General features: G+C 36.4%; 1 protein-coding gene across 1 annotated transcript; it reads right to left on the reverse strand.

Moving 5' to 3' along the window:
* Window positions 1-11,110: 11,110 nt before the first annotated feature.
* LOC142344846 (uncharacterized) lies at window positions 11,111-14,970 on the reverse strand. Its single transcript, XM_075396864.1, has one exon. The coding sequence runs from the start codon at window positions 14,552-14,554 to the stop codon at window positions 11,333-11,335; it is 3,222 nt and encodes a 1,073-aa protein (XP_075252979.1). The 5' UTR covers window positions 14,555-14,970; the 3' UTR covers window positions 11,111-11,332.
* Window positions 14,971-16,005: the final 1,035 nt, after the last annotated feature.

Raw genomic sequence — 16,005 nt, forward strand, 5'->3', positions numbered from 1 at the left:
AATTTAGACAGGGAAGCTAGGCTTAGTGTTTCTGGAAAAAGGTGGATAATTTCTTACAGCTATGGTTTTCAGTTCAACTTATCTGTGGCCTTCTTGTTGAACGAGAGTTGCCCTGTCGGTGCAGCACGGTGCCATAGATGCGTCTCTCTCGGATTTGAAACCGACAAAATTAATTCGTCCGATCTGGTTTTCAAAACAATAGAGAGTTATTATTTATCCTTTATGTCGGAGAACAAACTCTTCAGCTATCCCATGATCAGGTTCTGCAAATTTTGGATGAAAGTATGTTGTCCAGAATCAAAGCAAATACCGAACATGTCAATGATAGTTGAAATGATTGTGGCGAAGGCGTCAAACACTTCTCGAAAAAGTTGGTCATCTCTCGCAGTATTCCAAACGTTTTTGGAACTGCTTATTAATTACCATGAGCTAAACATTGACTTCAACTGGTCTGCTGTCGTAGCAAATGAGATTCTGACGGAACCAAAGATTATACATCCGAAAAATAAGCATTGCAATCTATTGAAGGCTCCAGAAAAAAGTATGCAGAAAAAAATTGATAATTTTTTGAAAACATGCCGAGAAAGAGCATTAATGGCCAAAGATCGCCTGGAGTGCAGAAAACACAGTGAAAAATTGTCTGATTTGGCTGAATGTTTTCTAATCGATCAGTGGTTCAAGATTCATGGATTGCAGAACGCAGTTCCTCAACCACACCGAATATTGAAGCTCAATTTACATAAAACTTCAAATATCGATCGACTCCAGACTCGACCAAACTTAAGATTAAAATGTGAAACCCCTCGGAAAATCGCGAATCTCTTGAAATTTGCTTGCTATTTTATTCCTCGAGAAATTGATTACAAAGCAAGGTCGGATGAAGATATAATCCAAGATGTAAAAATGATTTTTAATACTTATTTTAATTTCGGATTCGAAAAGGCGTTTCCAGAAAACTGCGCACAGTATTCTGTTCAGTTTCATTTCCGTGATAGATTAATTGTATTGGGCTCTTGTGTCCCATCGAATGCTATCAGTTTAGACTCATTAGCCTTACCTGGTTCAATCAAACAGCGTATAATCTCTAAATATGAATTATTGAAAGATTTGGGATTGTTTACAGATATTGCAGTTATTTTGATATTTCCAACGTTAACAGCATTACTGTTTTGTCTTACAAACAACTTTTATCCTCTGCTTATATTTTCTATTTGTTTTGGATTCCTCTGGTTTTTATCCTCCGATTTTTTTATCGCGCTTTTTATCGAAGAAAAACAAACATTGAAAATAACTGACGTTTTAGACCAGCTTTAATGAAACCGTGTTGAAATTACTGAAAAGTTTTAGTTCAGAAAAAGCCCAAGATATTTTGTTTCGTGGAATACTGTTTTACCAAAATTACCAAGCAAGATGAAAAAGTTGGTCAAGCAGCAACATAATTCTTGAAACAATACCTAATAATAACTTTTTTGAAGTTTCCAAAAACCATTCTACAAAAATCAGGCAAACGTTGCCAAAAAAACAAACCTCTTAAGATCTTTGTTGAACTTTCATTTTATAATCAGACGAATTGTAAAATAAAATTTATCATAAAGTAACTCCGTGCTGCTGCAAAGCGGTTTTTTCCAAAACATTTGTCGGTTTGAGTCTTGGAAATTTCGGCTGATTTTTTGCCAGGCCCACAAAATTTTGTCTGACTGACTCTTGTGATAACAAAAGGATATCACAAATTGTCAAACCTTTTTGTGATGTCAATCAAAGTTTTTGCATAATTCATTTTCTATTCGCCCGGCTAAATTAATCTTGAAGTAATTTGTTAATATCGGATGCTGGTATATCTGTAAATAACTGATTTATGGTTTATTTGATTTCTTATATTCAATTAATTGTCACAAAACAAGTGTTCATTTTCACGATTTAGTTTTAGTTCAAATCCAATGTGTTAGTCTCCTGCACTGTTTACATCTGTAAAGAATTGATTTATAGATTAGATGATTTCTGATATTCATTTAGTAATAACGCTAAAAAGTATTCATTTTAAGCATTTAATTTTATTTCTTTCCATCGTAATTTCACCTGATGCGGGTCAGCTAAAATTGGCAATTTGTTTGCACACATGCACATAAGTCATGCAGCGTTTCAGACAAATATCTTCTGTCAGCTATGGAGCTTTGAAAATGATTCGTCGAAATGTATTGGAGTTGGCGGAACATTGTCAGAAATTGAGAGATCAAGAATTTCTCTTGATCACAAATGCACTCCTTTTCTTGCCTAGAAACTGACGGAAAGCGACACAAAAACCCGAAGCTCCGTCTGATCAAATGAAGAACATTTCATCTTGCCAAATTGGTTTCATGAACATAAAGAAAGATAACTATTAGATTCACTCCAATGAACCAGTAACTACTGTTGGCTATAAAAAGATACACACGTGAAATGTAATGGCTAGTTTAAAAAATCCAAAAAAATAAGTAGTTAAATTTCGCAGGCCATCAATAAGATGATCAAAATTTTTCCAATCCAGTAGACGCTTCTTTGCAAAAATTCATTGAACTGAAAATTTTTTTGTCAAAACAATAATTTTTACTTATATTTAGATTGATAAAGCTTTAGAGAGTAAATTTCGTATAAGTATTCCAAAAATTCCCGAACAAAAGAAATCCGCGGATTCAACAAAAATAAGTTCGAAAAGAAAAAATTCGTTTAAAAGATCCTGAGAATATTATCCTGAGAAAAAGTCAACAGTCAACAATCAATATTATCCTGAGAAAAAGTCAACAGTCAATAGAAACTGGCAAACCGCTGCCATAAACTTTTAACGAAAGTAACACGAGAATCCGGCTTGCATCACATCATTTTGCAGAACAACAAACTGGGTGTCTAGTTTCAACTTTACACAAATTGGTATCTCGCTTCAAGAACTACGACTTTACAATCGTTTCCTGTCTCAATCCAGAAATTGAATAATTCGATGTCCAACCTGGCAAAGCCTTGCCATCTATTACAAACATTGCTTCATCAAACTTTAAATGTTTGGCAGTGGAGGTGATTACTTTCTCGCGTGCCATGAAAGTCGCCGCTGACTTTAGAAAGACTTTGAAAATACCAAAAGGAAGGAGAAGTGTTTTCATTTTCTCCTCACCCAATGAAGTTGCTGGAGAGTCCTCTGTCTTCATCTAAGGCTAACTCAAAAGAGGGGAGGTTGACATGAGAGTCTAGTTAGTAAACTGAGCTTTGAACGTTGAGTGATTTCTTTGGACTATGCTAATGGTAACTAACAATGTATTATTTCAAAAAAACATTTCAAAAAAAATTAAAGTTAGTAAAATTTCCAATGATACTCTACTTTCCAAAGATAAATGTTGATGTAGGACTAAACTTTTAAAGCAATCGTATTGTTCGATAGAATAAAACTTTTCACATTTTTCTTGAGAGCAAAATATGCAACTGTTGGTTATCCTCGACCACAAGAAATTTTACCACCCTATTCTACCAGAACAAAGGTGAAAAAATATTTAAAATTAGGACACCTCACCAAAACAACATTTTCAAAGTTTTCATTTTTGTTCACAATGCGTCCATAATTGACTGTAAACTGCATCTCGCAAAACAAAAAAAAAACAAAAAAAGGAATGTATCCAAAAACATGTATCCAAAATTGATGAGAATTTTCAGAGCAGCAAAACTGTCGAAAACTTAACAAACTTATGTTTGTGAACCCACTACAGAGGTCCATGCCTCGATGTATGAAAAGACTCAAATTTTTTGGTGGACAGGGTTTTTCTTGTCCGCAATCACACAGTTGAGCTTCCTGCTTAAAATTGAGGAAAAATCTGTTCATAGGTCAAGCAAAAGTCTTTTTATGGGCTCTTGGTTATTTTATGAGCCTAGAAATATCATTTTAATAGTCCAGCCAAGGAAATTTCATTTCAGCAATTGAGCGTCGTCTGCTCATGGGTCCAGCAGAAGTCTTTTCATAAATCTGCTTTTTTGCAAATTCGGAAAATTTGGAAGAAAATCTCAAATTTGGAAAATGCGAAAAATTAAATTTTTGTCAACTCCCAAGACAAATCACCTAATGTAACTGGAACATATTGCCACATTACTCGACTGACTTACTGCAAAATTAATTGTAATGGTCTTTTTGTCGTTAAATAGGATGAAATTGTTCCGTTTTCCTGAACAATTGGTTGTTTTCGTTTGCAAAATTGGTTTTATCAACTTTTTTAAATGCAGATTTTTGATTGAGTAGTGGTTCTTCAGATTTAAAATGACGAACAAGCATACATGCTGACTGATTTATAATCAATATTGAGCAATAAAATATGGCGCAAAAATTTTGAGGCAAGATTGCAGACTCAAGGAAAGACTTTTGTTCGGTTCATGATTTAACAACAGCTAGAGCAGTTTTATGTAATTCAAAATTTTGAGTCGAAAGAAACTCTAGCGGATCAAATGGGTCAAACTAAAGTCCAACCTGGTAGATGCACAAGCTTCAAAAAAACCCAAAAGCCAAATGCACTTCCAATACTGTTCAGATGCTGACAATTTGCAACAAGTAGCACTGAACACAAATGCCAAGTGCGAGCAGGAGTGAATCAATCAAACAATTGTTTGCTACCAAAAAAATTCTGACCCGCCATATCATATCGGATTTCATTCACGAGAATTTCGAACTGAAAAAAGACTCTCTGCACGTATCGATGACCGATTCGGGTCATAATTCCTAATGCAGTTTCCCTAGAGGCAACGCAGACATCATTTCGTGGTTGCGCGGATACGACTGATTTGAAGGAATATGAATTGCGGCCGTACCAGTACACAATTTTGTAATGAATCAAGCAAGTGCGAAAAAGAATGTGGTATAGATATGAGAACACAAATCGTCCGCGGTGGCACGATCCAGAGATTGAACAAACTGGCTGCCGCTCAACGTGTGGCCTCAAAGTCCCGAACTGCAGCTTACGCCTCACACAATCTGGTGCACCGGGACAACCAATCCGGAGTAGTACAGACACTCAAAAAAGCAAATGTGATACCATATAAAGATAGAACTGATTAGACGTTGATACAGACGTTTTTGAGGTCTTGAATTTGTCTGTAGAAATCTCGATGTAGACAGAAACCTTATTGTACAAACCCAAAATTTGGTATTACTGTAACGAACCTTGAGTTAACACAACTTTGCCTAGAAAATATCTTGAAAATTACCTGAAAAACACCTTAAAAAAACTGCCTGAACTTTTTACCGTACTGCAATTTGAACAATTGGAATATTGGCAATAGAAATACTTTTTATGGTAGCTCAGATAAAATTTAGGAGAAATAATTTAACTTTAATTTACCATTACAAACAATCTAAATTTTTAACTTAGCTCAAATTAAGGTAAAGTTATAATAACATACCGTAATTTGAGTGGCATATTTATCTCGACTATTATTTATCCTGCAGCAACAATTTTTACAAAGCAAATCTCCCAGGTTTAGAGCTCGACTAATCGTATGATTTCATAATTCTAGTGAGACGACCCACATTGACAATAATTACACGATCCAGCACCTAGTTTATGTCGATGTAAAGAATTTTTGTGGATTCAGCTGCGTTCTTTTCATAGCAGGGTTCGAACAGGATCTTTTCATGGCTCGAGCAAGGGTTTTTTTCATATATACTTTTGAATCGAGCATGCTCTTTTCAAAAATCTAGAATATGATTTTTTTGCATTGGTTATAGTTACTTATTCTGATCTTTTCTGTGAATGTAAAAGCGTCCCGAAGCAAATCAAAACTAGCATCGAAACTAGTAACCCAACAAATATGTTCAACTTCAAGTATATAATGAGCGGTGTCTCTTATGTTGATCAAGAAACATGATTGAGAAAAATAATTTTAAGTTACAACAGCTTCATTAAAATTAAAATTTTGTTGCGGTTACCACTAATTGATTTTCTCAGCGGTCTTGAAAAATACTTTGTTTCAGAATGGTTGGGTTACTCATTTTTTGAGAGTTTAACGCACGTCAGAACGGCCATATACCACGTTGTGTCATGATTTTGACAGTTCACAAAAGTTTAGCAACTTTGACATGGGCGTCGTGATCTGGATGACTAATTCGTTCTGTAATTGTGCGTGGAGAAGTTTTGGAGAAACACTTCCAAACTGGACTCATCAGTTTTCAACACGAGTTGAGAATTGGTTTGTTCGACGTAAAATTGTGTGTGACCGCTGAAGGATTAGAAGAATAAGTACCAGTAGCTTTTCGCTTACCAGAAGGTTTGCAACGTCTGTCAGAGGACGGTATTTTGACAGAAGCTACATTTCTGCAGTTTTTAAAAAAGTTACCCGACTACAGAACTCCGCTTCCCAAAAATAATCAAACATCAAATCGATCTTTTTGAGATTTAGATCAATCAATAGCAAACTCCGCCTTATTGAAGTCGAAACGTTTTGATAAACGTCAAAACAATTTTATTGAGCAATAAGCCGCGAATCTGTGAAAAACCAATGAGTGTTTAGATTGAGGACTTATTTTCTCCTTTCTGTGCTAGCTCCTATGACCGTTTTGCCGTTGTCACTTATAATTACCACAGGTTTACCTCTTCCAAAACTGAGGCGGAGAAGAACTTTTCTAGTGGTGTCTTCATTCAGGTTGCCAAAAGCCTTAAGATTTTCGGCTCCTAAAGCGAGGCTAGCAAAAAGGCAGCACGATTTGGAGGATTTAATCTTTTTGGGCTCCGATATGAAACAGATCGAAAAATTAATGCCAGTTTGAAGATGGAAATTGCAAATTGATTAGCATTGAAGTATTGGTTGATAAATGGAATACATTTTACTGCAACAAATTCAACATAATTTTTCAGATTGTTGAAAATCTACCACTGTAAACTGGTGTTCATTATATACTTCCTCCCGAGATCCATATAGCAGATTGTTGCAGCAATCAGTAGTATGTTTCAAAATTGTATTCGAAAAGGGCCAATAATGTCGGTGGTTTGACGAAAAACGACTATTACTAGTGATATTTGGTCAAAATGAGTTATGTTAAAATTGGTGCAACAATTCCTTTTAATTCTTTTGAGAAAACGGAAAATAATTGCCAAAAAGCAAAATGGAGACATTTTTACAATTAAAACTCCTGTAAATATTTTAATCGCTCTTTTATATCGAAGCGTCAAATGATTTACTTTTTTCAAGCAGTAGTGTCTCGTGAGATTCTAGTAGTAGAACATAATGAGTCGCCGAACTGTGATTCGCTAAGATTGGAAGAAGTTTTGAGGTTGTCAAGCAGCATGCTATCAATCAACACATCTACATTTGATTGGTTTGTTTTTACTTTGACCCACTAAACCTTATCAACCGTTCATCTTAAAAATTTCTTCAATCGTCTTTAAAACGGCAACAGTTAACGACGTTCAGCCACAGGTTTCCCAGAAACCGCTTCCCAGACGTTCAATCCTTTGTTAAAATCCGGACGGTATATGATGTCATTGAAAACTTGGAGACTATTTAAATAAGCATACATTAGTTTCAACTTGGCCTTAAAAAGGACTGAAGTTATCATTTTTGGCAGCTTTAGGAACTGAAAAATCCCTGACGAGCTCTTGCACGGTTCAATGTTTTGGTCTCTCGGTAAAACTTCGGTGCAGCAGCCATGGTTAACCATGTTTAAATCTCGACTTATAAAAAGATTCAAAAACTATGGTTCAAAGGGGTGGGTTTTATAGACTAAATTTACACAGGCGATCTTTCTATTAAAAGTCGGGCGGCAGTCTTTTCGTGGGTGAAGCATGGTCTTCTCTTGAGTCGAGAAAAACCATATCAATAGACCAGAATAGCTTATCAAAAAACCAATTATAAAAATTTCTCAGCTAGCTTTAATGCAAACTCTTAGTAGGCGGTTTTTCTCACTTACTTCATAAACGATTTATAATGAAGCATTCAATCATTTGTTTTTTTTTCACCCATATAGAAATTGTAGTAATTAACTTCATCCATACGGCTTTTTTCCCTCCGTATACAAACTGTAGCTGCTTCACGTGTAAACCTTTTCTTTCTAATAGTATCTGTTGAGTACAACTATCTGTATATCTTATTTGGGCTAAAGTGAGAGTCGTGTTTTGAAGGCAAATCATTCACCCAAGAAAGTGCCAATTTTAAAACTTCATGAAAATTGTCAGTATATCCCAATCAGTAGCAAGTCAAACAAAACAATTTCTCGTTAACCAAATTCTAAGCAATAGAAAATTAACAATAATCAATTGACTTTAAGGAAATTGAACGAAAATGACCACGTGTGGTCTGATAAATCGCTCTCAAAACAGCTTGCTATCAACAATTGGTCTAGCAAAAAACTAATTTCAATGCTATTTTTGCGAACTTGGTATGCTGTATTCAGAAAATCTCATTAGTAAGCCATGAATTAAAGACTATCGCAGTGATGTTAAAAGTTCAAATTAATTACTGTTGCAAATTTTGAATACTTGGTTTTATGCTTGAGTCAATTTTACCATTTTGCCGTGATCTTTGTGGGACAATTTTTGAACTGTCTTCTGTTGGTGTCTTTTTCCTTTAAAAAATTTGCCACGCAATCAGATAAGTTTTCCGATAATAAAAGTTTTTGAATAGATAAATATCACAAAGAAACTTATCTTTTCCAAAAATGCTGTAATAATTCAGGGTGTGGTAGCTCCGGTGCTGTTTCACGAGCATCAACAGCAGATAATTCTTAAAAACGACCGGTAACACTTTTCCGGCAGCAGTAACTGTCGGCTAAACCTTATCTTCAGAGCAGTTTATCACAAAGTCCACCGAGAACTTCAATTTTAAGGGACACAAAATTCATCCCAAACTCTGAGACTTTCTTATCATAACATAATACTTGAAGCACTCATTTGTTTGTTTTTTCATAAAACGTGACCGGGAAAGAAATCACAAATTTTTAAATCTTAATGGCTGAAATCTATAACATTTTAAACTTAAGAAAAGAAATGGAACACATAGAATTCAAATTTTGTCTTCCCTAAATTAAATGAAAAACAATTAGCACAACACTCAGAATTTTACAAAGAATGCGTAGTAATACTGCAATGCACAAGCAAGTAATTTCTGGCCTTGGACTTTAACATGGACTTCTCGAACTACCGCTGCTCTAAATGATGCTGTTATAATATGCACTGATTTTTCATCACCGAATGTACGATACTGATTTCAATGCCATAAGTGCAAAAGATAATGAGACTGTATCGCCTCTCAGATTTTTACGTTTTTGTGTAATCGTTGGTGTTTTTTAATGAAATTTTGCATCATCAAGTAGAGTTAATTTTTTCTACAAATTAGTTGAGCAGTCCTCAGTTGTAAAGGTTTTGATCTAGCAGTAATTGCTCACCAACTGGTCACCATATTTTGACCACGCAACAACAGTCACACAACAGCGCTTTGGCTTTTTAATTAAGTTGATTTTTGGGAGCTCTCATGTACAACTGTGTTAGCATCAAAACAGCTTTGGATGAAATTAAAGAACTAGTTCATGGCTAGATAAATTTTGTGTTTCATTGTGATAAATTAGCCAAGAAATCTAAACAGAAGTTGATCAATAGCCGACATAAGGAAATCTCCCACACGCGATACTTGCGTAACAGAGACCAAAGCAATAAAAGTTGAAACTAAGTACATGACTTTGAACGGCAAACCAAATTTAATAAAAATAGTAGAGAACACTTCATCAAAAACAATGTTTTTGCTCAGTTCTGATCTTAAAAAAGCTCACCAGCAAATCCTAGATTAACTTTATTTCTTTACAAAATTATGTTAGCTTTGATAGAAGGGACAACGAATCGATCAAAAGGGACAACCTCTGTAGTTTTGTTTGAGCTGATTGATGAACAAAATCTAACAAAGATGCTTGTCGAAGCGTATCTACACTTTCGAGATGAGAAAACATAAACCGACAACCCTTCGATGAATTGCTCTCTCGAACGACACACGGGGAAATTTAATTTAGAGGGTGTCTAGGCTTCAAATGTTTGTGGAAAAAATGGACACCACTGGGGTTCGAACCCGGATCTCCACATTGGCAGACTGCCATCTTAATCACTCAGGTAAATTATCTTTGATTTCTTTTCGCTCGCAATTGATTCAAATAACAACCGTTATTTCAGAACCAGAGCAACTTACATCACTCAAAAATGCAGAACTAGTGTCAGAGTCACTCAAGAAAAAATGTGCACAACAAAATTGCACAAACGTCAAGCAAAAACTCTGCTTAAAAACACGTTTACAATAATGGCTTAAAACTTCGAGAGCCATTAGTAAACTAGAACATGCTTTATTTTGCAGGAACTTGATTCCTATTCAAAGATGCTCTTGTTCAAATGGTTTAAACGGTTCACAAAAACGGTACGAAATATTTATATCTCAAGATGTAACAGTCTTCAAACATGTCCTATAAACGGTAGCGAAACTTATAAAAGGTTCACAAGTTTTTCACTGTTACGCAGACTAAACAGCATGTTGTCATGTTAAGTGTTTTGTTTATTTTATTCACATTTTTGTTCTTCTGAGGAACGTTTTTACTGCGCTGAACTGGAGCATGTATATATACTAGTGTAACTTCATGTTCTCATTTATTTTGATCATTTTCGCTTTTTTGCTGATCATTTTCCCCCGTTTCACAACAACTTAACTTTTTGCATTAAAAATTGACGATATTGCGTTTTTTCCTCAGCACATTTCAATTATTCATAATTATTTTTAAAAAATCATTTCACATATGGAATCTTTAAAATGGCAAGATATCTCGCTCGGATTTGTTTCCAACCTCATTCACCGGGAAACATTTTGTATATCCATGTGTGCACAAGCTAGTTCATGTTTTTGGACTGATTATCATATGTGCCATTTCAAAGACGCAATAACATCAATAATTGGAGTCACCATCTACTCCTGGGACTGATATCTCTAAGAGAGCTATTTATACGAATTATAGGAATGAAGTTCTGAAGAATGTTGCTGTTGATATAATTAAAAAGCGGTGAGACAATATAGCTTCCAGCAGTTCACATATTTCGAAAAGTTCATTTCTTGGGCAGAGTGGCAGGATTTCAGATTGTAAAAATTGACTACAAAATAGTTTATTTAACTGTAATTCATATCAATTTATATACCAACTCATGCTAATATAAAAATTTATTTATGAATATTTAGAAACCCTTCCAAATATAATACTATTTATCAAAACATTTTTATAGCGTTTTCATGATTTTTATAGAGACAGATATTTATCAAGTGTATTAAGTTATTGTTATCAAAACAAAATTATGGTTTGTTTGCATCTCTTCTATTCAGTAAATTTCTCAATCGACTGAACATGTTGATTTTCAGTCTTTTCTTTTGAGTAGTCTGAAATGCCAAAAACCATCATATCCTGTTTTTGTCTAATAATTGTCAAACCTTCTCTTATCGTCAGCAAAACTTGTTCCACCCGATCATCATCTGCAACTTTTTGATTAAAGCGATGCAAAGTATTCCGCCTCTCGTCACTTTCGTCATAAAGTAACGCTCCGGCGGAGTTGTCAACGAGAATCGAACCACCGCCAGCTAGAAGCCCGCCATCCATTGCTATATCGTAATACAGTTGGTAATTATCAATGTCAGCGTCGAGGAAAATGAGATCAAATTTTTCACCTTTCAAAGCCATTTGCCTCATCAATTGATTTGCGTTCCCGACTTGCAAATTGATTCGCTGCCCTACATTTTTGTCAATTTTGTCGAAAATTGTCTGAGCAACTTTTGCGATTTTCTTGTCCAGTTCTAAGGTTACAACCTCAGCCCCGGTTTCGGCGAACGCAATAGCACTCATTCCTGTGAAGGTTCCAACGTCCAGAACCCGTTTTGAGTTCGACATACTTGCGATCATTTTGAGAAACTGTGATTCTAAAGGTCCGATCATGCAAGGCAAGAACAGCGATTCCTTTTCGGTGATTTGAGCCGCAATTCTGAGATTCTCAGAGCAGGAAGTTGTTCGTTTCAGTGCGTATTTCTCAGCGGTTTCATCCGCAAACAAACGCAAATGTGGGAAAGCTGGCGGGTTGTTCTCTTCAAATTGAGCAAGGTGATAATCTGATGCTGGCTCAAATTGCTCGTGAACAGTTTTGGTTGGGTTTTTGTGTCTTTTCGTTTGCATTTCAGCAATCCAATCGTGGTATGTAGAGGGTTGAGAGGAAATCTCCCTGTTGTTTTCCTTTACTTTGTTCTCAATTTTTTCGGCGTCAGGTGCTTGGACCTTTGCGGGTTGATGAGCAAGACTTTTCCCGTCTTTTCTGTTGCTGCCGACATGTAAGTCATTGGGTTTTATGACAGTGCTTGGGTCCTGAAGACCGACGTCGTGGCAATGCATATCGACACCAAATCCATTTCGAGCAAATCGAGGCTTACCGTTGGCGTCAGATCCAGTTATCAGCTCCTTGTAAGCTCTCAATGAATCACGCAGTTCTTGTTCGTCCAGGCTTTTGATGTATCCACAGTTTCCGATCTCGCCTTTGGGAACCGGCGCTGCCAAGTTGCCGCCCCTTTTGGCCGTCATTTTCAACTGGGCAGCCCAGATTATGTCAACTTTGTCCATGATTGCGTGATAAAGTGTCAATTCAAGCTCGCTGATTAGGTGCAAAATCCTCATCATGGCTTCCTCCGACAACCATGGCTGTTGAACATCATCAATTTTCTGACATTCGCCATGGTATCGTGCCAAGAAAGCACCAAAACCCATACAAGACGAAACGGCATGACCATGAAGCAATCCGGCTGGAAGTTCGTACCCTGGTGACCACGTGTGTCCAAAAGCATGAGGTCTGGCTTGATGGGTTTCCCACAAATTCCCGTACTCTGATCGGACGTATCCCTCCATAGCACGTCCAACAATTTCGTCACAGGCATCTTGGAAATCTTGCTCCCCAGCAAACCCTCGTTTCTGCAGCTCGGCTTCGAGTTTCGACTGTGTGAACTCGCTCGAAGTCATTTCGGTTCCAAATTTGGTCTTGACCAGAAGACTTCCCGCCTTTTCTAACAGTTCAAACGCTTTCAAATCCTTAACACAAGCCATTTTGACGATCTCGGCAACTCCGTGACGTACCCAGCCCGTTTTCAGACTCTTCCAGAACATTCGGTCGGTTAGGGTCAAAACTGGAGGGTGGTATGCTCCGTACAAATTCTTATACCCAAATCCATCGCAACAAGTTCTAGGACTAGATCCGGCGTCAATTCCAGAAACGATTGACGTTGCCAGCATGACGTACGGGGTGTTCCGGTGATACAAAGAGCATGCCAGCCCTGCAGTATCAGAAATCACCCCACCACCTACCACTAAAACGGGACAGTTTCTGCTAACGTTATTCTTCTTCAGAGCTACAAGCATGTTTTGAACGGTCGACATATCTTTGTCAATTTCATTTCCTCCAAAAACAAGCAAAGTACACTCGATGGCAAAGTAAGCGAAGTATTTGCGGATCTGATCTGAATGCCCAAATTCGTCAACTTTGTCGTCAACAATCGCAACGACACGACCTAGAGGTCGATAAACGTCGGCAAGCAGCTGATTAACTCTCGGGTCAAGAACGTTTCGGGTGATTTTGATTGTGGTTGTCAAAACTGTCTCCATTATTGCTTCGATTGTCTGGGCGTCTGACGATGCATAAGTCTGACCGTTACACCTTCGGTAGATTGAAGTCGGAAAAATTGAATGTGGGTCTGCTTTTTCTAATTTTAACTCTAGTTTCTGGTATTGCTTGAGTTCTGTTTTCGTTTGACTTGCAGCCCAAGATTTAAAATTCATTTTCATCAAGTAGTTCACTGACTCACATTCGCATCTTTGCAGCTCGGTGACTAAACTAGCAAGTTTGAAAATCCATTGATGGTTTGAGTTACTTTCAATAACTTGAGCTTCGCAGAAAACAGCATGAGTTGAAAGTTGAGAAAGGAGCTGCAAAACTTGACCAATCGGAAAGTTCAGAAAATACTTCAGTTTTTTCAGTAAAGCCAGTATGTCAAGACCTCTTGATGGCTCATCATTCACCAAATCGTGGGTAGTAACGATGTCACTAAAATCCTCCGAAAATGGATTAACCGTTGACATTAATGCAAGAAAATTGAAAACTTCCTTTTCGGAGAACAATTCGACGACAAAATTCCGAACATGATTCGCAAACGAAAGTTCTGACGAAGCATCGGTTTGGACTTTTACAATGTCGTCTATTGAAAAGACTTTTGGTTTTTCACATTCTTTAGTGTCGTTTATCGCGTCATTTGAATCTTCGACGACTAGAAATTTGTACCCGCCGTTCCAATGAAGCTGTTCCGGTTTCAAAGTCAGTTCTTTTTTAGGAATTTGCTTTCCAAAAAAACTCAAATTTTCAGAATTTTGGACAGTATTTTCGATAGATTTTATAAAGGATCGAAATTGATCCCAAAAAGATTTTTCGTCCAAAAGAGAAATAGAATAGTAGCCGATTTTTGTCGGCCTACTGTCAGAGCTTACACATCCGTTTTCAAAATTTTCAGCAACCATTTTCAAAAATATTTCCGATTTTTTGAATAGCTTTATTGAGAAATTCGGTTATAATTGCCAAGTTTTTTGAAATTTATTTTTCAAATTGAAAGTTGAAAGTTTTAAAATGCTACGGGGTGTCTGAATTGGGACTCAATAATTTGTGGAATGATTAAGCTTGCCTGGTCTGAAAACTTTGCAACAGTATGATCACATGGGTGTAATCTCAGTTTTATCTCTCATATAGCAACACTTCAGGAAGTATTCACGTGTCGACAGTGGAGCAAGTTCAACTTCAAAATACTTCACTTTGTATACGTCGACATTCCAAACCTTGAGGGCCTTAAAGTTGCAATTATTGTTTGCAAATGTGGATATATGTCGTCACAACCACTTACTGTTGTCACACCTGATAACTAATTAACTGGTTTAACGTTAATAAAAGAAGTGAAATTAATGATAAAATCACATATGCAAATTCATTGTAAATGTCGATACCTATTGTCAAAACCAGTTATTCAAACTCAAAATAATCATTCATGATGGCGATTAGTTTCAAAACTAATCAACTAGCTACCTTAAACAGAAGCCTTGCGTGCGCAAATGTTATGTTTACAATTGGCGAAATTCAAGGCCATGTAAAAAAATAACAGCTAAATTTGAATGCTCCAACTCCCAAGCAAACAATATCGTTATAACAGGCCACTGGAACGTGGAGTAATCCGTCTTCACATCTACGGCTAAATTTTATGCTCTAGCGATCTTCTGTTGTCTCTATTTTACCCATTGAATGTAAGCATTCTAATCGGAAGTCTTATACCTTTATTAATTGTGAACTATGATCATGTCAATTCTTACCTTGAGCAAGCTTGTCCACGTCTTGGAGAAGACCTTCATGTTGATTTCCAAGTCTTAACCATTTCTTACAAGTCTATATCCAAGTCTTGGCCAAGAATTGCATGTCGAAGTGCCAAGAGACTAGAGAAAGTATATGGCCAAGACAAGCGATTGTAAATCTAGCTTTGACCCAGAATTGTCAGTCCAAATTCACATATTGACCAAGATTTTGCAACTGCATAACCAAGACATGAAGTCTTGGCTAATAATTTAGAGTCCTTGCAGAAGGCATCAATACAGAGAAAAAAACAATCTTAAGTCAAACAACAAAAGACAATTTTGCCAGGAAGAATTAGGCAAATTCAATTTTCATATAGTACAAGTACACATACAAATGAAAAAGGTTCTGTCATGCAATGAACACTAGTAATCTAACCACATAATATCAGCCAAGCCCTAATGCGCTCACAAACATCTCAATTTGAGAAGAAAGAGAAAAAATGAAGAAAAAACTGTAAAGTTTCTCCATATTTTGTCAAATTTTATTGAAAGAGCCATTTTGTAACAAAAAAACTTGTAACCTCCGTAGTAAACAGAGCCTGCAGCAATGAGATTTTAATTCAACTATCCATAAA

Source organism: Convolutriloba macropyga, chromosome 8 (genome assembly GCF_964194025.1).
Source record: "Convolutriloba macropyga chromosome 8, txConMacr16.3, whole genome shotgun sequence".
NCBI lineage: Eukaryota > Metazoa > Xenacoelomorpha > Acoela > Convolutidae > Convolutriloba > Convolutriloba macropyga.

Bases quoted from the DNA above. Each gene is read 5' to 3' on its own strand.
- LOC142344846 (XM_075396864.1), bottom strand. From the start codon at position 14,554: ATGGTTGCTGAAAATTTTGAAAACGGATGTGTAAGCTCTGACAGTAGG.